This window comes from Salvelinus fontinalis, chromosome 16, assembly GCF_029448725.1.
Source record: "Salvelinus fontinalis isolate EN_2023a chromosome 16, ASM2944872v1, whole genome shotgun sequence".
Taxonomy (NCBI): Eukaryota; Metazoa; Chordata; class Actinopteri; order Salmoniformes; family Salmonidae; genus Salvelinus; species Salvelinus fontinalis.
Genome location: NC_074680.1, coordinates 25,795,844 through 25,819,096, shown reverse-complemented (window position 1 = coordinate 25,819,096; position 23,253 = coordinate 25,795,844). Strand labels below are relative to the sequence as shown.

Here is a 23,253-nt window from a genome sequence, read left to right as displayed (position 1 = left end):
CGCCTGACTTCCCTGCCACCAGCACTCACCCCATTACGGCTACAGTAGTCTGGCTGAGCTCAGAGACTATGACTCAGATCTCATTACATTCTGAGCATCACTACTACTGTACGTACGTGTTGAGTTAACCTGTCCTCCACACCAACCAGTTTGAGGGACTCCAGCGATTCTCCACAGGACCAGTCCAGTGTGCCACAGTGAATGATGGGAAAAGGGCTCCAGTGCCGTGGAGATGTGAGATGTGCAGGATTGTACACATGGCGTTTCAGACTCAATAGTACATTGTCCCTATGCTCAACAGAAACGCCATCCATTAATAAGTCAAAGGTGGGGGGTGTAGATGAGGTCATCTCTGCAGGAGTGTTCTGCCGTGAGACGCCATCTGGCAGAAATGTCAAAATCCTGCAGGTTTCGGTCCTGCAGGATTCCTGCAGTAATTGTCATGTTTGTGCAGGATTTTCAACATTTCTGCAGGACTCCTGCAGGAATCCTGCAGGAACATCGGGTACTTCTCCTGCAGGATTGTGTCAATGCTACAGGATTACTACAGGACACAAAAAGTTGAATTCCTGCAGGATACCTGCAAGACTTATTTGTAAGGGAAATCCTGCTGGACAAGGCAATCTGCTCAATAAGTGATAAAGCAAGCAATGCTGTTACCCAGCATTAGTCTATGTGTGATAAAACTGTATAAGGGGTTTCAATTATTTGTTTAAGTCCTACATTTACTTCATTGGGTTCATTTTAGTTTCCGTCTCTGAACAATCATTTGATCTTAAAAACGAAAGAGAGAAAGTTATTTAATAGCTTGTGTGGATACTATAAGATCAATAAACATAGCTGTTTAGGTTAAACTAATATACAATGAGTAGGGCTACAGTTAACCTCCACTTCAATTTCCAGAATTGGCTGTCTTCCAGTGAAGGTCATGTAATGGGGCTATTGGATGGTTGAGCAGGTGGCTGTGGTATTTTACAGGGCATTTATTTCATAGAAATAAACAAAACATGAACAGGGTAATTAACACTTAGTTTACATGAAACACACAACCATAATCAAATGCAAAAACAAAAATATCCATAAAGTAAAAAAATATATGTACAGGACCAGTCAAAAGTTTGGACACACCTACTCATTCTAGGGTTTTTCTTGATCTTTTTGCTATTTTCTACATTGTAGAATAATAGTGACTACATCAAAACGATTAAATAACACATATGGAATCATGCAGTAGCCAAGTGTTGAGATTCTTCAAAGTATCCACACTTTGCCTTGATGACAGCTTTGCACAATCTTGGCATTCTCTCAACCAGCTTCACCTGGAATGCTTTTCCCAACAGTCTTGAAGGAGTTCCCACATATGCTGAGCACTTGTTGGATGCTTTTCCTTCACTCTGCGGTCCAACTCATCCCAAACCGTTACAATTGGTTTGAGGTTGGGTGGTTGTGGAGGCCAGGTCATCTGATGCAGCACTCCATCACTCTCCATGTCACGGCCGTTGTAAGGAGGAGACCAAGGCACAGCATGGTAAGCGTACATTCTTCTTTATTATAAGAACGAACACTAAACAAAACAAACAAAATAACAAAACGAACTGTGAAATTAATATGAGTAGTGCAGACAGGCAACTAAACATAGAACAAGAACCCACAAACACTAAAGGGTAAATGGCTACCTAAATATGATCCCCAATCAGGGACAACGATAAACAGCTGCCTCTGATTGGGAACCATAACAGGCCACCATAGACATACACATCACCTAGACCTACAAAAACCTTAGACATACAAAAAACCCTAGACAATACAAAAACTAACGTACCCACCCTAGTCACACCCTGACCTAACCAAAAAATAAAGAAAACAGAGATATCTCAGGTCTGGGCGTGACAGTAACCCACCCCAAAGGTGCGGACTCCCGGCTGCAAACCTGAACCTATAGGGGAGGGTCCGGGTGGGCATCTACCCTCGGTGGCAGCTCCGGTTCTGGACGCGGCCCCCCCTCTTTACGCTGATCCCTCCGACTTTGTAGAACCGGACCACGGATCATCACCGTAGGCTCCGGACTGCGGATCATCGCCGGAGGCCCCAGACTGGGGACCGTAACTGGAGACCCCGGACTGGGGACCGTCGCTGGAGGCCCCGGACTGGGGACCGTCGCTGGAGGCTCCGGACTGGGGACCGTCGCTGGAGGTTCCGGACTGGGGATCGCCGCTGGAGGCTCCGGCCTGGGGATCGCCACTGGAGGCTCCGGCGAGGGGATCGACGCTGGAGGCTCCGGACTGGGGATCGCCGCTGGAGGCTCCAGACTGCGGATCGTCGCCGGAGGCCCCAGACTGGGGACCGTCGCTGGAGGCCCCGGACTGGGGACCGTCGCTGGAGGCCCCGGGCTGGGGACCGTCGCTGGAGGCTCCGGACTGGGGACCGTCGCTGGAGGTTCCGGACTGGGGATCGCCGCTGGAGGCTCCGGCGAGGGGATCGCCGCTGGAGGCTCCGGCGAGGGGATCGTCGCTGGAGGCTCCGGACTGGGGATTGTTGCTGGAGACTCCGGACTGTGGACCGTCGTTGGAGGTTCCGGACTGTGGCCCGTCATTGGAGGTTCCGGACTGTGGCAGCGCACTGGAAGCCTGATGCGTGGTGCCGGAACTGGTGGTACCAGGCTGAGGACACGCACCTCAGGGCGAGTGCGGGGAAGAGGCACAGGCCGTACTGGACTGTGGAAGCACACTGGAGGCCTGATGCGTGGTGCCGGAACTGGTGGTACCGGGCTGAGGACACGCACCTCAGGGCGAGTGCGGAGAGGAGGCACAGGACGTACTGGACTGTGGAAGCGCACTGGAAGCCTGATGCGTGGTGCCGGAACTGGTGGTACCAGGCTGAGGACACGCACCTCAGGGCGAGTGCGGGGAAGAGGCACAGGCCGTACTGGACTGTGGAAGCACACTGGAGGCCTGATGCGTGGTGCCGGAACTGGTGGTACCGGGCTGAGGACACGCACCTCAGGGCGAGTGCGGAGAGGAGGCACAGGACGTACTGGACTGTGGAAGCGCACTGGAAGCCTGATGCGTGGTGCCGGAACTGGTGGTACTGGGCTGAGGACACGCACCTCAGGGCGAGTGTGGGGAAGAGGCACAGGCCGTACTGGACTGTGGCGAATGCGGGGAAGAGGCACAGGCTGTACTGGACTGTGGAAGCGCACTGGAGGCCTGATGCGTGGTGTCGGAACTGGTGGTACCGGGCTGGGGATACGCACCTCAGGGCGAGTGCGTAGAGGAGGCACAGGACGTACTGGACTGTGGAAGGGCACTGGAAGCCTGATGCGTGGTGCTGGAACTGGAGGTACCGGGCTGGGGACACGCACCTCAGGGCGAGTGCGGAGAGGAGGCACAGGACGTACTGGACTGTGGAGGCCACTGGAGATCTGGAGCGTAGAGCTGGCACACTGCGTCCTGGCTGGATGCTCACTTGAGCCCGGCAAATGCAAAGAGCTGGAATAGAGTGCACCGGGCTATGAATGCGAACTGGAGACACTGTGCGCATCACTGCGTAACACGGTGTCTGACCAGTTACATGCTCCCCAGCACGCCCGCTCTGCAGCGCTCTCAATGCTAGCACTTCTCTCCGGAATCTTGCGTCGAACTCCTCATCCGACTCCCTGACTGGCTCTGGTTCGCTCCTTGGCTCCGTCGACTGCTCTACGTGCCCCCCCCCCCCAAAAAAAAATTTAGGGGCTGCCTCTCGTGCTTGCCTCGTTTGTATTTCTCCTCGTAATATTGCCATTCCGCTTTTGCTGCCTCTATTTCTTCCTTCGGAAGGCGATACTCCCCCGCCTGCGTCCAGGGTCCTGCTCCATCCAGAATCTCTTCCCATGTCCATTCCTCCTGAACACGCTGCTTGGTCCTTTTGTGGTGGGTTCTTCTGTCACGGTGTAAGGAGGAGACCAAGACGCAGCGTGGTAAGCGTACATTCTTCTTTATTATAAGAACGAACACTGAACAAAACGAACAAACTAAACATAGAACAAGAACCCACAAACACCAAAGGGTAAATGGCTACCTAAATATGATCCCCAATCAGAGACAACGATAAACAGCTGCCTCTGATTGGGAACCATATCAGGCCACCATAGATATACAAATCACCTAGACCTACAAAATATAAATAAAACAGAGATATCTCAGGTCAGGGCGTGACACTCCATCTTGGTCAAATAGCCCATACACAGCCTGGAGGTGTGTATGGGCTATTGAAAAACAAATGTCCTATTGAAAAACAAATGATAGTCCCACTAAGCGTAAACCAGATGGGACGGCGTATCGCTGCAGAATGCTGTGGTAGCGATGCTGGTTAAGTGTGCCTTAAATTTAAAATAAATCACAGACAGTGTCACCAGCAAAGCACCCCCACACTATCACACCTCCTCCTCCATGCTTCACGGTGGGAACTACATATGCGAAGATCATCCGTTCACCTTGTCTGCGTCTCACAAAGACACGCCGGTTGGAACCAAAAATCTCACATTTGGACTCATCAGACCAAAGGACAAATTTCCACCGGTCTAATGTCCATTGCTCGTGTTTTTTTGCTAATTTATTAAAAATAAAGAATAGAAATAACTAATGTAAATAAGTATTCAGACCCTTTGATATGAGACTTGAAATTGAGCTCAGGTAAATCCTGTTCCAATTGATCATCCTTGAGATGTTTCTACAACTTGTGCGGTTACCATGTGTGGTAAATTCAATTGATTGGACATGATTTGGAAAGGCACACACCTGTTTATATAAGGTCCCACAGTTGAAAGTGCATGTCAGAGCAAAAACCAAGCCATAAGGTCGAAGGAATTGTCCGTAGAGCTCCAAGACAGGATTGTGTCGAAGCACAGATCTGGAGAAGGGTACCAAAACATTTCTGCAGCACTGAAGGTCCCCAAGAACACAGTGGCCTCCATCATTCTTAAATGTAAGAAGTTTGGAACCACCAAGACTCTTCCTAAAGATGGCCGCCTGGCCAAACTGAGCAATTGGGGGAGAAGGGCCTTGGTCGGGGAGGTGACCAAGAACCCAACGGCCACTCTGACAGAGCTCCAGAGTTCCTCTGTTGAGATGGCAGAACCTTCCAGAAAGACAACCATCTCTGCAGCACGCCACCAATCAGGCCTTCATGGTAGAGTGGCCAGATGGAAGCTAGTCCTCAGTAAAAGGCACATGAATGCCAAGTGTCATGTCTGGAGGAAACCTGGCACCATCCCTATGGTGAAGCATAGTGGTGGCAGCATAATGCTGTGGCAGGGACTTGGAGACTAGTCAGGATCGAGGGAAAGATGAACGGCGCAAAGTAAAGAGAGTTCCTTGATAAAAACCTGCTCCAGAGCACTCAGGACCTCAGACTTGGGCGAAGGTTCACCTTCCTACAGGACAACAACCCTGAGTACACAGCCAAGAAAACACAGGAGTGGCTTCGGGACAAGTCTCTGAATGTCCTTGCGTGACCCAGCCAGAGCTTGGACTTGAACCCAATCGAATATCTCTGGAGAGACCTAAAACTAGCTGTGCAGCAACGCTCCCCATGCAACCTGACAGCGCTTGTGAGGATCTGCAGAGAAGAATAGGATCAACTACCAACATACATGTGTGCCAAGCTTGTAGCGTCATACCCAAGAAGACTCAAGTCTTGTAATCTCTGCCAAAGGCGCTTTAACAAAGTACTGATTAAAGGGTCTGAATACTTATGTAAATAGGATATTTCTGTTTTGTTTTTTGTTTTCTTTACAAAAATGTCTAAAAACTTATTTTGGCTTTTGTCATTATGGGGTATTGTGTGTAGATTGATGAGGGGAAAAATTATATAATCCATTTTAGAATAAGGCTGTAACGTAACCAAATGTGTAAAAAATTAAAGGATCTGAATACTTTCCCGAATGCATTGTATATATATAGCCATTGTGTATTTATTCCTTGTGTTATCTTTCTATTACTTTCTATTTTTCTCTCTGCATTGTTGGCAGGGACCCGTAAGTAAGCATTTCACTGTTAGTCTACACCTGTTGTTTAAGCAGGATAATTATTTTATTTTATTTGATCCATGCAAGTAAATCATTAATTGTTGCCCAGGGTTGAGGCCCTGACCCTGGCTTCATGTCCACTCCCAGCTCAACCCTAACCCTGGCCCTAACCAAACTCTGGATTCCCTTCCACATCCCGGCTCAACCCTAAACCTAGCCTCCACCCTAACCCTGAGCCCAACCCTAACCCTGACCCCAACCGTAACTCTAACCCTAGCTTCATATCCATTCCCAGCTCATCCCTAACCCTAACCCTAACCCTAACCCTAACCATAGATTCATGTCCACATCCCAAAACAACTACAAACCTAGCCTCAACCCTAACTTAACCCCAATTTTAACCCTAACCCTGGCTTTATTTCCACTCCTGGCTCAAACCTAACCCTAACCCAACGTAATGGCCACATCCTGGCTCAAACTTTACTCTAACCTCAACACTAGCCATAACCATAACTTCGTTTCCACATCTTGGCTCAACCCTAACCTTCAACATCTTGGCTCAGCTCAACCCTAACTCTAACCCTAGCCTAAAGGTTAGGGTGGAGGTTGGAGTTAAGGTTGAGCTGGGATGTGGACAAGAAGTTAGGGCTAGGGTTATGGCTAGAGTTGAGCCAAGATGTGCAAATGAAGCAAGGTTTAGACACATTTTAGGGTTGAGCCGGAAGTGGACATGAAGCGAGGGTTAGTGATAGAGATAAGCAGAGGTAGCACGAAGGCTGTAGGTGCAACTGCCCTAGGGCCCAAGCACCTATGGGGCCCGTAAGGAGCCCCATGTCCCTGGAGATTTTTAACCCAACGTAAAAATGCAACACTTCCTAAATTGCATCCTGTACAGGTCCTAAACTCAAAAGTAATGTCCAACACTACATAATGCATCTCTTTAGCTCCAGATGCACTGTATCTCTCAGTAGTATTTGTAGTGTGTTGGTATGATTATTGTGGCATCAGTAGCCTCTGAAACCTAAACTTGTCCACAGAGACCATAGTAACCTACACAAGCATTTGTTGTAGGCCATCCATACAAGTAAATATGTGTTCCTGTCTTCTTTAAAATGTAGAAAAAATTTAATTAAGGAACAAATATTCTGTGTCAGAGCTAGAGGTAGTTTTGTAAGTGTAACATTGGGCTTAAAGGGTTGACAAATTAACATTGGGCTTAAAGGGTTGACATACTGAGACCTTGAGCCACATTCATATATTGATAGACAAGTTAGAGAGACTGTTTTCCTTCCAAATTCTGCAAATATGGACAACCAAATACTTTAAGAGTAACTGATGTTCCCTCTACACACCAAAATAACAATATATACATATATATATATTTATATATATATATATACAGTATATATACAGTATATATACACTACCATTCAAAAGTTTGGGGTCACTTAGAAATGTCCTTGTTTTTTAAAGAAAAGCACACTTTGTGTCCATTAAAATATTTCTCACATGGAATAGCCTTCATTTCTCAGAACAAGAATAGACTGACGAGTTTCAGAAGAAAGATCTTTGTTTCTGGCCATTTTGAGTCTGTAATCGAACCCACAAATGCTGATACTCCAGATACTCAACTAGTCTAAAGAAGGCCAGTTGTATTGCTTCTTTAATCAGAACAGCAGTTTTCAGCTGTGCTAACATAATTGCAAAAGGGTTTTCTAATGATCAATTAGCCTTTTAAAATGATCAACTTAGATTAGCTAACACAATGTGCCATTGGAACACAGGAGTGATGGTTGCTGATAATGTGCCTCTGTACACCTATGTAGATATTCCATTAAAAATCATCCGTTTCCAGCTACAATAGTCATTTACAACATCAACAACGTCTACACTGTATTTCTGACTAATTTGATGTTATTTTAATGCACAAAAAAATTGCTTTTCTTTCAAAAACAAGTACATTTCTAAGTGACCCAAAACTTTTGAACGGTAGTCCACATGTAAATTCTTAAAGAGATTGGTGTGGCTGAGGCATAAGAGGTTGTGAACAATAATGAATAGGGGTGTAAACAAAGAAGAGTGCTCGAGAAAGTGTGAAAATCATTCAAGGGCATTATTCTCCTACTTTTCTCCAAAGTGGGATAACAAGTTTATCAAATTTCAAAGAAACATAATTCCCCCTTGTTTCCCCCAACTGCAGTGTATGATATACCATTTTGAAGCTCTGAGTCTGTACCTTTATAAATGTAAAAACGATTGACACTCATCTTTTCCCATTGACTACAATGTATTGACACAAGCATCAACCATGTGACACTTGTATTTTCACATTGAATGCAATGTATTGACATAAACATCAATTTGTTAATGCTCGTCTTTTCCAATTGACTTGAAATGTATTGACATAAACGTTCATTGGTTGACACTCATATTTTACCATTGACATAAGTCAACTCTGACACTCATCTTTTCCCATTGCCTGCAATGTATTGACAAAAGCATCAACCATGTGACACAGCTTTTCCCATTGAATGCCATGTATTGAAATATGTGTCAATTGGTAGATGCTCATCTTTTCCCATTGGCACCGCAAAGCCTGCTGGGAGCATGACCAATTGAAATATATTTTGGAAAAACGTGTCATGATGACGTTTTCCTATGATATGATGTGGCAAAATGTGACATGGGGTTTGGTTGCAATAGGCTCGGATGGAAAGGGGCGGCGTTTATTGATTAACAGTATTCATAATAAGTACACAAGTATATAATGTAAGCGAGACATCAAACACCCTTCATTAAGAAACAGTCTGCTTTGTGACTGATGTACTGCCACATTTTCACAACAATATTGGCGCCACCAGAATCGTGTTTCTGTATAAGCAAAGCGCAAGAGTTGCATCAACACGCCAAGAGAAAGCACTTTTTCAGCAGGATCATGATGGAAGGTCATGGTAAAGACAGAAGGATGACTAAACTGTGGATATTGACGTTACTGTTATGCGTTTAACCTGCATCTCACTGTCTGGATAAAAAGGTTTCTCAACTTCTGCGCGTATTGGATTGCGGAGCAGGGTTTAGTCCAAAAGGGTTTTGAAGAAGGATTTATTTCCCTTTTCCTAATTTCATATTTCCTCATCATCCCATCACTGCTTGGAATAGCAGCTCTCTGATGAGAACAGGTTATTTTGCAAAGGATACGAACCGATCTGTGGAAAAGAATGGCAACTTGGTTTATCTTTATCATCGCAATTGTTATAACGATTTTTACGCAGGTAATTTTACAGTTAAACTATTTTTGGAATCGTTCATGCCTGAATGTTGACACAGCAATAGTGTTGTAATGCAGAATAAAATATCATATAATACGCCTACAATAATTCATAATGTAAATGTTTGCAAAGCAATATTGTTTTATATGCATTAATTGATTATCCTCCTTTAGGTTCTGGGATCTGGTGTATTCGAGCTTGATCTTCATCAGTTTCAGAATAATAGAAGTTTGCTGGCAAACGGCATAGCTTGCAGTCCAGCCTGTAGAACTTTTTTCCGAGTTTGCTTGAAGAACTACCAGACGATAGTGTCACCAGGTGACTGCTACTTCGGCAGTGTCGTTACACCTGTACTAGGCAACAACTCGTTCAGCGTCATGGAGGACGGCACGTTCACTAAACCTATTCGCCTGCCACTCACCCACTTTGCATGGCCGGTAAGACGTTATGCACTGCCTATAATTGAAGTGGTTATATATACTGTATCTGCCTATTGATGCATGGAACAACGGTGTTTGCAATGAGATAGGTGGTGAAGAGCGTCCATAAGCATAAATCCAAGGACTGCACTATCCGATATGGATGTAAATAATATGAAACAAGAGTATATTAGATTTCATAACATGCTATTAGCCTAGTCTACACATATCGTTCAATTTATATATATATATATATATATATATATATATATATATATATATATATCTTAAGTAACAAAAAGATGTGCATCTGTACAAATTAAATAGTTTAAATGTTAGACCCTTATTTTTTTTCACATGTCCTTCTAGGGTTCGTTTTCTCTAATCATTGAAGCATGGTATTCTCCTTCAGCGGATCTACCTGAAGGTGAGTAGTGCGCGCCATACATGACCACCGCTAGGGAGCACTGTTACAGATGTTTGAAAAATGCTCCCTATGCCATGGGTCGACAACAGGCGGCCTACGTGCCAAAACCAGCCCGCTAATCAATTTGTTTTGCTCCCCAAAGTTTTTTGTAACATTTTTTTTTTTAAATAGGACTAGTATTTTAGTTTTTGGTCAAAAAATTATGTAAAATCACCAGGAATTGAGCTAGAATTAGTTTAATTTAGGAAATATGTATTCCCATAAATTAAAGTATTCCCATAAATTAAAAAAAGTAAAAAAAGAGACATATGTGATAGTGTCTCAATGTTATCAAGGTATAAAATTATTGTTATTTTCAAATACAATCTCTTTTTGGGCTGAGACCGACAAAAATCGCCCCCCGGCTGGATCTAGTTGCCTACCCCTGCCCTACGCACTATACTTATATAATTAAGTAGTATAAATACATGCAATTTATACAGACATTTTGCAGTTACATAAAACTTGGAAATGTGAACGTGTTGATGTCCATGTGTCAGGATGAGTTACGTGCAACAGAGCACTTCTTTTATGCTCTGTCTTCAACACAATCGCACTTCCTTTGGTTTATTTTAAGCGTGGGAAAGTGTGCAAGTCTTAAGTGAGGATATCTAAACCTTGCCAAAAGCCTCTGACGGCCTTTCCTGTATTTTACACCTTTTTGCTCCCTTTGGAAGGGGAATAATGGGTTGAAAATATTTTGCTGACAAAAAGGAATAGGACATTTCAATCACAGTACACTACAACCATTTGAAAGAATAGCGCACAGGCCTTGATGAACCATATATACAAAAGTATGTGGACACCCCTTCAAATTAGTGGATTCAGCTATTTCAGCCACATCCGTTGCTGACAGGTGTATACAATCAAGCACACAGCCATGCAGCCTCCATAGACAAACATTGGCAGAAGAATGGCCTTACTGAAGAGCTCAGTGACTTTCAACATGGCACCGTCATGGGATGCCACCTTTCCAACAAGTCAGTTCGTCAAATTTCTGCCCTGCTAGAGTTTCCCCAGTCAACTGCAAGTGCTGTTATTGTGAAGTGGAAACATCGAGAAGCAACAATGGCTCAGCTGCGAAATGGTAGGTTACGCAAGCTCACAGAACGGGACCGCCTGTCCTCGGTTGCAACACTCACTACCGAGTCCCAAACTGCCTCTGGAAGAATGTCAGTACAAGAACTGTTCGTCAGGAGCTTCATGGAATGGGTTTCCATGGCCGAGCAGCCACACACAAGCTAAGATCACCATGCGCAATGCCAAGATCACCATGCGCAATGCCAAGCGTCGGCTGTAGTGGTGTAAAGTTCGCCGCCATTGGACTCTGGAGCAGTGGAAGCCTGTTCTCCGGAGTGATGAATCACGCTTCACCACCTGGCAGTCCGACGGACGAATCTGGGTTTGGTGCATGCCATTAGAACGCTACCTGCCCCAATGCATAGTCCCAACTGTAAAGTTTGGTGGAGGAGGAATAATGGTCTGGGGCTGTTTTTCATCGTTCGGGCTAGGCCCCTTAGTTCCAGTGAAGGGAAATCTTAACGCTACAGCATACAATGACATTCTAGGCGATTCTGTGCTTCCAGCTCTGTGGCAACAGTTTGGGGAAGGCCCTTTCCTGTTCCAGCATGACAATGCCCCCGTGCACAAAGCGAGGTCCATACAGAAATGGTTTGTTGAGATCGGTGTGGAAGAACTTGACTGGCCTGCCCAGAGCCCTGACCTCAACCCCATCTAGCACCTTTAGGATGAATTAGAACGCTGTCTGCGAGCCAGGCCTAATCGCCCAACATCAGTGCTCGACCTCAGTAATGCTCGTGGCTTAATGGAAGCTAGTCCCCACAGCAATGTTCCAACATCTAGTGGAAAGCCTTCCCAGAAGTCTGGAGGTTGTTATAGCATCAAAGAGGGGACCAACTCCATATCAAGGCCCATGATTTTGGAATGAGATGTTTGAGGAGCAAGTGTCCACATACTTTTGGTCATGTAGTGTATATCATAAACTGAAAACTTTACTTTCTGTATATCCTATAGAGATAAATAATTCAAGACAACAATGTACATTGTTTGTTTTGACCTTTTTAACAAGCATAGACTGTATGCATGCAATGATACCTATTTGATAAGGCAATGAAAAAAGAACGTTAGGCCATACTATCTTGACGGATTTGTTTTGTTCTCTATCCCCGCAGATACAAACAACCCTGCCTTATTGATTAGTTATTTTTCCATCCAAAGAAAGTTGGAAGTAGGGGATGAGTGGTCCCAGGATGTGCAGAGTGGGGGGCAGACGGAGTTAAGGTACTCATACCGGTTCATCTGCATTGAAAATTACTACGGGGGCAGTTGTTCCAAAATATGTGCTCCAAGAGACGACCGTTTTGGCCACTACACCTGCAACCCTGAAGGGCAAATATCATGTCTACCGGGCTGGAAGGGAGAATACTGCGAAGAACGTAAGCAATCAAGAGTGAAATGTTCTGGGTTTCTGAAGATTTTTCACATTATGTAGTAAAATTATATTTCTCAAATTAGGCCTATTTGCAAAATGGGTTCAATCATGTCAAGATGCTGCTGCTGTAGAAAGGCTTGGATCATAGTTGTATTTTGGAGTGACAAGGATGAGCGAATAAAAACTGTAGCTCCCTCCCAACCCAACCCCTTCATCCCTAGATATCTTACCATTTTGGCCACGTGGGTAGAATAATCCTGGGTAGCGTTCTGGAAAAGCAGCACGCGCCGAGTTAATCGCAGCATTATTATCTGCCACGTGCCACTAAATTGAGGTCTATTTCGTTGAGCGGGAGGGCAGCAGCTGCAAACAGGTTTCTAACAGCCTACGGACAACAATGGGGCAGCTGTCCTCTTTTGAGAGCAAGCATCTGCTCAGGCTTAACCAGCCGTTAAACACTAGTCTTGTAACCATGCAAAATCAATGTCACATACAACACAACACAGAAGCAGCAAATTAAGGTTTCTTTATAAATAGACAGGTAACAGGTTTGATGCTACAACAGTTGAAATGTAATTCCTAATCCAAACCAGAAGTTTATGATGTATTGTTGAATGGAATGAGTCGACAAAAAATGAAGTTCATGTTTTGTCTCGATTTTATATGCAGCAATTTGCCTCAAAGGGTGCAGCAAAAATAATGGAAATTGCTCAAAGCCAGGAGACTGTGTGTAAGTATACAATAGTCATTTTAGTGTGTGTGTGTGTGTTTACATGCATGCTTGCCTGCATGTGAATATGCCTGCATGTGTGTATGCACACAGTGCTAAAAGTGTTGTGTTTTTTCTGTGACAGATGCAGAGAGGGCTGGCAGGGAACCTTCTGTGATGAGTGTAAGAGACATCCATCCTGTAAACATGGCACCTGTCAGCAGCCCTGGCAGTGCACCTGCAAAGAGGGCTGGGGAGGCCTCCTCTGTGACCAAGGTCAGTGTCTCAGGCTCCTCTGGGTCCTGCTGTGAAACAATACAGAAGTACAGCAGAAAACCCAGGACATCCTATATGACAGTAGAAATATGACATGTTCCTATGATATTGCAAGAACAAGAGTCATCAGGCGTTCTGATTATGAAAGGAGAAAAGTGGCGGGGAGTAACTGTTTTTGATATAAACATTTGTCCAGTGGTGTAAAGTACTTAAGTTAAAATACTTTAAAATACTACTTAAGTAGTTCTTTGGGGTATCTGTACTTCACTTTACTATTTATATTTTTAACAACTTTTACTTTTACTTCACTACATTCCTAAAGAAAATAATGTACTTTTTACTCCATACATTTTTCCTGACACTCAAAAGTACATGTTACATTTTGACAGGAAAGTTGTCAATTTCATACACTTATCAAGAGAACATTACTGGTCATCCCTACTGCCCCTGATCTGACGGACTTACTAAACACAAATGCATCGTTTGTAAATTATGTGTGAGTGTTGGAGTGTACCCCTGGCTATCCGACAATTCATTTTTTTTTTATGTGCTGTCTGGTTTGCTTAATATAAGGAATTTGAAATGGTTTATACATTTATGTTTACTTTTGATACGTAAGCACATTTTAGCAATTCCATTTACTTGTGATACTTAAGTATATTTAAAACCAAGTAGTATTTTGCTGGGTGACTTTCACTTTTACTTCAGTAATTTTTTATTAAGGGATCTTTACTTTTACTCAAGTAGGACAATTGTGTACTTTTTCCATCACTGCATTTGTCCACAGATCTGAACTATTGTACCCATCACAAGCCGTGTCGTAACGGGGCCACCTGTATGAACACGGGCCAGGGGAGCTACACCTGTACCTGCCAGCCGGGCTTCACAGGGGACACGTGTGACAGCGAGGTCAGGGAGTGCGACAGCCAGCCCTGTCGGAATGGAGGCCTGTGCTTGGTAAGCCCGGAAAGCCTATCCGTTTCCCACAACACACAGCACACGCAGGCTTTCCTGTTTTTGTTTTTCCTCTATCCATGTCTCTGGGCCAGTATAGAAAAATGCAACAGACAGAGCAATAGCCAGATCGTTGACCCAGTTCAGACTCTCTCTCCTGTTAATGAATGTCATTCAAACTGGGGCAAAGGAGGCATGATGAGATAATAATGTGGAGTCGCAAAGGCATCGAAATGAGAAGCACAGCAACAAACCTACAGTACAGTGATCTTTGCTGGAATTGTTTCACATGACAGTGGGCTGAGATAACCTCTGACTCTTTGTGGCCCACAGGACCTTGAGAACGGCTATAGGTGTGCATGCACGCAGGGGTACGAGGGGACGCACTGCGAGCACAGAATGCTGACTTGTGCCGATTCACCCTGCTTCCATGGGAATTGCAGAGAAAGGGACAACGGGCGGAGCTACATGTGCGAGTGCCCAGGGGGCTTCACTGGACTTAATTGTGAGAAGAAAGTGGACAAATGCACCTCCCTGCCCTGTACAAACGGTATGTGATAGTTTCCACTCTCTCTACATCTCAATAACAAGAACTGTCTTTGATTTATTTTGTACACTGTCAGTTAAGAGCACTTACTCAAACAGATCCATTTGGAATGTTCTCTCTAGAGATATCTGCATTAGAGCTAACTTAAAGTGATTGTGATATGCGCTGATAACACTGGTCTGCTCTATTCAGGTGGACGTTGTGTTATCCACGGCACCACACGCTGGTGCAGCTGCCGCTCAGGCTTCTCTGGCCCACGCTGTGAGATCAACATCAACGAGTGTTCCATGAACCCCTGCGCCAACGGAGCCAACTGCATGGACCGCATCAACGACTACACCTGTATCTGCCCCATGGGCTACAACGGCCGCAACTGTGACAAGCCCACTGACAGCTGTGCCTCCAAACCTTGCCTGAACGGTGGGACCTGCACCAATGGGGCCAAAGGCCTGCCTGCTGCCTGCACCTGCCCAGCCCACATCAGCGGCCCCCAGTGCCAGTACTACGATGTGCCTTTACTCATCCCCCCCAGCCCCAGCCCCAGCCGCGTTAGAGAGCCCCTGGACAGGCTCCACTGGGCAGCCATCTGTCTGGGTGTGGGCCTGGTGGTGCTCCTGGTGCTGATCTTCATGGTGGCCATGGTCCTGCGCCACATCCAGCAGCAGAGGAAGAGGAAGAAGGACTCAGAGTCCATGAACAACCTATCAGACGTCCAGAAGGAGAACCTCATATCTGACCTGCAGCTGAAGAACACCAACAAAAAGGTGGACCTGGAGGTGGAGGTGGATTGTCTCAGGGAAAAGTCCCAAAACCATAAACACATCAACTACCACTTGGACTACAAAACCTTCAAGGAGTACAAGGATGAACCATCAGAAGAGGATAAAGATGAGAACTGTAAAAAGATGATAGAGGAGAAAATGCCATTGACTAGAAAGTACAGGTAAGTTCCCATTGGGGACAGACGACAATTCAACGTCTATTCCACGTTGGTACTGAAATAACATGGAAACAACGTTGATTCAAACCAGTGTGTGTCCAGTGGGGAGAAATGCTGCTTGCAGATGACAACCTGGATAGATTTGACCTACTTCCTATTCTCCAGTGTTTGATAAATGACAGTGGTTTGGATTTGTGCTTGAGTGTTGACATGTTTTACTTTTCATTTACAGCGAAAGGCCGGAGTGTAGGATATCAACGATATGTTCTCCAAGAGATCCAATGTACCAGTCTGTGTTTGTGATAGCAGAGGAGAAGAATGAATGCGTCATAGCAACTGAGGTAAGCTTTTATTTTCACATTTCCTCTGAACATGTTCCTGCAACTCTTGACACCATGTCATTAACAGTTATCAATCAGCAATGCAAAAGTTGATCAAGGTTTCCATTACATTGCTCCAGTGATTAAACTGGTTTCCTTTTTTTCTTCTCCTAGGTATAATACATGAATGGTATCAGACATTCTGAAGAATGGATATCTTCTGGACTGTTTACAGATTTAGAAATAGATGGGATTTATTTAACTGCAAATTGCTGCTCTTGAAAACTTGATAACTGGACCAATCCTGTGTGCTCTATGAATGCAATAAAATGTAAGGACTGAACCCACTGTAATAGAGAAATAATGTGGGCTTTTGGACGTTTGACCCTCAGTGTGTACTGACAAATTCAGCCCGTTGACAGAACGTCCCACTATATCCATGGGAAACAGGCCTGTGTTAATGCCAGCATGCCCATCAGCAGGATGAGAGGGCTCTGTCTGGAGATACTCCACCTTATTGTGATAATCAGCAACCAACCAATCAACTTACTGCCAACAAGCCTATGGAAGGAGCCAGCTACTTCCATTTCTATACCCTGGTGAAGTGCTATATAATAAGGCAGACTTTGTTTAATAAACTTTCAAGGAGAGAATAAAAACATCTGGAAACGGTTCATTTTATTAGAATATTTGAGACCCAAGGCCTATGTCAATTTTGTAAATGATTTTTTATTAAAAACTTTGATAAATAATGTATGCATCCCGAATCATAGAGCCTTAAGTATGGGTTAATGAGCTAAATTGGTGCCCAGCTTCTTCATGGATCCAGTGCACAACAAAAATTGAAGGGAAAATACTTAATAGAAAACAACTGATGCAATACACGATGCAGTGCCAGGGGTATTCAAGAAGAAGCAATATTTACTTGTTATTATGCAACATTGCCCAGAAATGAAGACAAAGAAAAACAAAACTATCATACCAAGGACGCCTTTGATTAGAATTGACTTCACTGAACCAATAATGTTATTTTTAAGGTTAGTATTTCACTAGTTATTTAAATATTTCGAAGCACTGGTCTTTCTATGTTTTATAAGATTATTTTGTATATAATGTATATTTATAAATGTAGAAGTCTCTGTACAACTGTTTTTTTATTTGATGCCCAAAAAGTAGAATTTATTTTTGAATGTTGTTGTGATTGTTGTTTTTTAAAACAATGAAAAAATATCTGGTACACTGTTGTTTGTTGGTTTCATGTTGAGTATAATTGGTCAACTATAAAGCTATAAATGTGCCTAGATATTGGAATGATCAAGAACCTTCAGTTGAAATCCACCACCTGCTGTGGAAATGGCTTCATTGTCTAGATGATGTATGACCTTGTAGCAGTTATAATAATCACAGTGGTGAGAGGCATGTGTGTCAATGTGATGTTAAATCAATGTGCTCGCAACCATTCAGTGGACAGTTTTGTATGTGACAGCAATGTGAGAAATATGGACAAAGTTATATATTAAAACATGTCATGTTAAAGTACGGTACACAGATTGGTCAGTATTTGTATGCAATTGTTTTTTTTTCCCTCAAAAAGAACACCAATCTCGCTATGCTGCTTGTCGTTGAGCATCCATATCGCTTTCAACTGGCTTCAAATTTCAAACTGTTTCCTTGGATGTCTGCCCCATAAGCTAAAATACTGAGACAAGGAGGGGGCACAATCTAGAAAAGAGGCTACTTAACAAACCAGGCAGATGCTTTAGGGTGTGACCCTACACCACTGGGAAAATCAGCATATGCCTCCTCTTTAACTACTGTAAGCATGAATGCAGAAAATAAGACCACAAGAGTCCAGTGGCAAGTTACCAGCAGCCTTGAAGGGGTGTTAAAGCCAACACATCACCTTGGCCAGTCCTGATCTCCCCAACAATGACATGTAGGCTATCACATGCTTGCCTTTACACACACACACACACACACACACACACACACACACACACACACACACACACACACACACACACACACACACACACACACACACACACACACACACACACACACACACACACACACACACACACATTAAATGACTATAACATATATACTGGAAAAACACCTGATTATCCATCTCTAGTATTATATTTATTAGTTTGATGAATTATTTTGTCACAACAACTAACACCCACACGTTTGTCTTTTCCACACGTTCTGTCCCATTTTACAACCTTTTCAGACATCTACCACATAGTCATGCATTTTCATTGTGTTATAATAAAAGCATCCTGTTCGTGGCCAAGTGACATAATTTCCTGCTTCCCGTCGGATTATAATGCACAGGACAACGGCAAACGACTTTTCTCACGCATCTGTTATGAAACGTTTTCACGGTTACAAACATCATGATCAATTGCTCTATGTATTTCACAAGTATCCAATGCTTGACTATAAAATGTATTTATTCATCAAAAAATCTTAGAAGGCCTACAAAGAACAAACATAGTGAATGACTGCTTTACAAAGCTCAAACAATGAGAATGAAATCAAAATTAAACCTTGAAGTGTGTAAAAAAAAATACATGCCAGTTTTCTTTCATTTTGTAATGTTCTTAATTAACACCTGGCAGTACACCATACATGGAAGGAAATTCAAAATGAGACAGACTGAAATTGACATTTTTACACACTTAAAACATTTAAAGTTACTTCCAAAATGTCTTTAAATACTTACAATGACAATTGGATAACTAGAGACTTTAAGAATCACAATGTCATAACAAACAATTTTGTAAAATAATAATGGCATCTGCAAAGCATGGGAAGGGAGTATTCTATATTTTATGATTTTGTGATGATATCAAATATAGTACATGGAATACCATTATCAGACTGTGTTGTCATTGGACCAAAACATAATTGTCCTAGCCAGAGGCCAATGAGGCTGAAGGTAAATCGCCTGCTTAAGAGTCATTCATTGACCATGTATGATACAAATGTATAGGGCGCTAGAGGCACCTCCGAAGAGAACAGACATTTAGTGGGCTTTGCGAAGCTTGGATCTTTATGGCAACCCTATAAAGTCCACCTGGGGGCACTATAAAGCCCGTAATTTGTGGGCGGAGCAATACAATTGGCTGTCAGAAGTATAACAATGTAAATTTACTTTTAATCCGTCTGTCTGCATATTTCAAGGCATATGGTGGTGTAGTGAGATACCCGATGGGCTGGACGATTCTCTTCTCATCTTGAAAAAACGTATACTAAAAACGTGGAAATCAATCATTAACACAATGGAAAAATCTAATGATTTATTATTGAAATAGCATGGGTGGCCTAGTTAAATAAAGGTTAAATAATCAAATGTAATAAAGGTTACATAAAAAAATAAAGACCGAGAGAAACAAATTGATACAATTTAAGGCCAAGTGGAAAACAATAATGCAGGCACTAAGGATGGGGGTGTGAGCATGCGGGTCTGGGCAGAGGAGATGTAGTCATTGTGTGTACGTCTGTACATTTTTGCTCGTATGTATACGTTTGTATATGGAGTAAGAAAAAAAATGAATAAAAATATTACTTAAAAAAATACAATGCTTGGATCTTATTCTGAAAACTAATGCTTCTATTTATATCTAATTTCGTTAGCTGCTGCTGCTGCATTATCAGACTATATGACTCTAAATTATATAAAGGGAGATTCATTTTCACACAGGATTAAAATAGACAGGATTGCTGCTTTCCTTACTTTCCTGACCGTGCAGAGCAACAAGGCAAAACAGGATATACCAACAGTACTTCAAAGTGAGTAATCACAGATTTTTCACACACACTACTATCACCAACAACGTCTATGGAGGAATTGCAAGATCTCAAGCAAAGCATTTTTAAAGGATATACTTATTTCAACTCACAAGTTTGGACATTGGACAGCCAGTGAAACTGTCAATCTACGTCTAAACCAGCGAGCATAATGTTCAAACATAAGGTTTCAACATCCTGTGAATGGGGCAAAAATAACTTGTCGTTTCTGATAATGTGGTACATACAATATCTTCTGACATACAATGAATGGATGGAATAAGGAATGAATGAATGAATCTATTTTTCTGTCTCTTTTATGTGACTCATGATTATTAGACACAATTTTCAGTAAATCAAATACCTTCAAGATTGCATTTACAGTACATTGTACATTACTTCAAGTGGCACCTCAAGTGAAGACTAAATTACACACTTAATACATCCCCTTTCTTATCTGAACAGTTGATGCTCACAATCAAAGTTGGCATATGTCCAGACAGTACAGATATCTCATATTGTATATTACTTCAAGTGGTGGTTGTAGTTGTCAGAGTCTGTTCAATCGTGAGATACAATGTCGCAACATTGTAACATTCATTCGAAAGTTGGATTCCTGAAAATGTTTTGCTCCCGAAAAGGATTCTGATTGGTCGGCTTGTACTCATAGTACGACCTATTATATGATATCATTGGTCAGAAACGTCTTGGTCTGACGTCCGGACACAACAAATACACGTGTCAGTAAACCAAGATAGTGTAGCAGTAGGCTAGTACTTTAACGTTACATTGTCTGACACACCAAAACGTATTGTAGGCCTACTAATAGAAGTTGCACAGTGAGAGATACTAGGCCTATGCATCACTTCTTTCACATGTCATCGACACCTAGGGGTAGGCTATAATAGCTTATTATGCATCAGCAAGACTAGTCAACACTCCTAAGAAAAAAAGTCAAACGCGATGATAGGCTTTTATAACGAATAGATTTGAAAAGTCTCATGCTTCGGAATGCATCTACAAAAAATGTGAGCTGCATCGGTAACATCTTAGAACAGTTATTTATTGACAGAAGAATATAGGCAACACTTTACATCTACTCTTACCTCAACCCTAACTAAACATAATGAAGCTTCTGGCTATTACCACATCAGAAAAATCCAGCCTGTGGATATTCGGATATGGCTCCTTAGTCTGGAAACCAGACTTCAAATACAAGAGGAGCAAAGTCGGTTATATCGAAGGATTTAGTCGACGCTTCTGGCATGGGGACAATTTTCATCGAGGAGACAAAGACATGGTAAGTCTTTTCCTTCAGAAATGCAATTCATGTATTTGCTGCTGCTGTAGATTGACAAAATATTATCTTATCTCAGATGAAACTGTGGAGCTTCAGAAAGTGGGAAGTCCAATGAAAAGTCAAATAAAAAAGTTTGATTTGTAAGTCAAACATTTTGGATATGGAAATGTCAGTGTAGTCTAACTGGAAATGAAATGGTTAAAAATGCTGACTGTGTATTTATCCTCATCCTGTCCACAGCCAGGTAGAGTGGTAACTTTGGTGGAAGATCATGATGTGAGTGGCCTTATTTCAAAACAACCCAGAACACACCTACAGCTCACATTTTTGTCTACCACGAATAAGTTCTGTACTGTATGTTGCAAAATACATTGACACTGGTATAGTCCATCATGTTGATAAACAGAACTTGAAGTTGAAATCCTGTCCCAGTCTAATATCCACCTCTTCTTCTCGCTGCAGGCTTGCACTTGGGGGGTAGCCTACGAGGTCACTGACTCCCAGATGGAGGAGTCTCTGCAGTACCTGAATGTGAGAGAGGCTGTGCTGGGGGGCTATGTCACCAAGATGGTGGAGTTCACTCCCAGAGAGAAGTGCCAAGGGTCTCTGCTCGCCCTGGTCTACATCGCCACCTCTGACAACCCCATATACCTCGGGCCTGCCACTCCCACAGAGATAGCTGCTCAGATTGCCATCTGCAGAGGCAACACGGGACACAACATAGAGTACCTCCTCCGCCTGGCTGAGTTCATGAGGCTGTACTGTCCCGAGGTAGAGGACGACCATCTCTTCTCCATAGAGGCAGCCGCCCTGGCTCTGCTCATCTGAACTACTAGGGCCAGGGATACTCACATCTGACCACCGATACGACACTCAATCCTTACGACACTCGCTACGTTACTTGCTAATGTGAACAACGTGAAGACAATGACAATGTGAAGACAGTGAGAGTCACTCCACCTCACAAAAAGGGTCAACATGTCATGATCACTGTTTGTTGTCCATTGTCAGTGAACGCCCATGACATTGACATTTTTTAAGCTGAAAGGGCAATGAGATTAGAATCAAGGTGCAGTATGCTTCTCTACAAGGTGTGTAAACATTCTAACTGTCTAATAAATATATTTCATTTATGGTAGCAGAAGAATAAATAATATTTGGTTGTGTTTATGAAGGTCCTGGGTAACATTAGAATATGAGAAAGTCATTATATAAAATAACAAAATAGCATTTTAATTAGTTTGTGTTACTGTAGGCTATCTGTTGCCTCATGCTCAAGTGCGGAGCTCATGAAACAGTGGTTATTTAAGCAATAAGGCCCGAGTGGTTGTGGTATATGGCCAATATACCATGCCTAAGGGCTGTTCTTAAGGCCTGGACACAGCCCTTAGCCGTGTTATATTGGACATATACCACAAACCACCGAGGTGCCTTATTGCTATTATAAACTGGTTAGCAATGTAATTAGAGCAATAAAAATACATATTTTGTCAGACCCGTGGTATACGGTCCGATATACCACGGCTGTCACACAATCAGCATTCAGGGCTCAAACCACCCAGTTTATAATTTGAAATAGAGCACATCTCTTAAATTTTAAGTGTTATTTGGCAATGGAAACCTCAAATTGTGCTCTTACCTGCATGTGAAGCTGTAGGAGGATCTGACGTTTTGTGGCCTTGTTTATAATTTACTGTGTGTTGAGCTTGTGAGCTAGCTCGCACTCCCACTAGCGTTAGCACTACCGTTAGCATTTTGCATTGGAATGCATGACATTATAAATCAAATCACATTTTATT

General features: G+C 43.1%; 2 protein-coding genes across 3 annotated transcripts; both read left to right on the top strand.

Annotated features, from left to right (window-relative positions):
• The first annotated feature begins 7,930 nt into the window (after nucleotides 1–7,930).
• Nucleotides 7,931–17,900, top strand: LOC129812868 (delta-like protein 4). Of its 2 annotated transcripts, XM_055864810.1 has the most exons (11): nucleotides 7,940–9,276; nucleotides 9,447–9,710; nucleotides 10,062–10,119; nucleotides 12,351–12,614; nucleotides 13,280–13,340; nucleotides 13,465–13,595; nucleotides 14,383–14,552; nucleotides 14,883–15,099; nucleotides 15,289–16,039; nucleotides 16,269–16,377; nucleotides 16,531–17,900. In XM_055864810.1, the coding sequence occupies exons 1-11, from the start codon at nucleotides 9,223–9,225 to the stop codon at nucleotides 16,534–16,536; spliced, it is 2,085 nt and encodes a 694-aa protein (XP_055720785.1). In that variant the 5' UTR covers nucleotides 7,940–9,222; the 3' UTR covers nucleotides 16,537–17,900. The 2 variants fall into 2 exon arrangements, with proteins under 2 accessions (XP_055720784.1, XP_055720785.1); XM_055864809.1 differs by lacking the exon at nucleotides 16,531–17,900 and having other exon boundaries at nucleotides 7,931–9,276; nucleotides 16,269–16,485.
• Nucleotides 17,901–20,936: 3,036 nt separating this feature from the next.
• Nucleotides 20,937–22,646, top strand: LOC129813428 (glutathione-specific gamma-glutamylcyclotransferase 1-like). Its single transcript, XM_055865765.1, has 3 exons — nucleotides 20,937–21,454; nucleotides 21,695–21,730; nucleotides 21,917–22,646. Exons 1-3 carry the CDS (start codon nucleotides 21,281–21,283, stop codon nucleotides 22,280–22,282), a joined length of 576 nt encoding a protein of 191 aa, XP_055721740.1. The 5' UTR covers nucleotides 20,937–21,280; the 3' UTR covers nucleotides 22,283–22,646.
• The last annotated feature ends 607 nt before the right edge of the window (nucleotides 22,647–23,253 follow it).

Bases quoted from the DNA above. Each gene is read 5' to 3' on its own strand.
- LOC129812868 (XM_055864809.1), top strand. From the start codon at position 9,223: ATGGCAACTTGGTTTATCTTTATCATCGCAATTGTTATAACGATTTTT. The intron at 9,711-10,061 runs GTAAGACGTTAT...ATGTCCTTCTAG, and splicing joins TCACCCACTTTGCATGGCCG to GGTTCGTTTTCTCTAATCAT. The intron at 13,596-14,382 runs GTCAGTGTCTCA...ATTTGTCCACAG, and splicing joins AGGCCTCCTCTGTGACCAAG to ATCTGAACTATTGTACCCAT.
- LOC129813428 (XM_055865765.1), top strand. From the start codon at position 21,281: ATGAAGCTTCTGGCTATTACCACATCAGAAAAATCCAGCCTGTGGATA. The intron at 21,455-21,694 runs GTAAGTCTTTTC...TCCTGTCCACAG, and splicing joins ATCGAGGAGACAAAGACATG to CCAGGTAGAGTGGTAACTTT. The intron at 21,731-21,916 runs GTGAGTGGCCTT...TTCTCGCTGCAG, and splicing joins CTTTGGTGGAAGATCATGAT to GCTTGCACTTGGGGGGTAGC.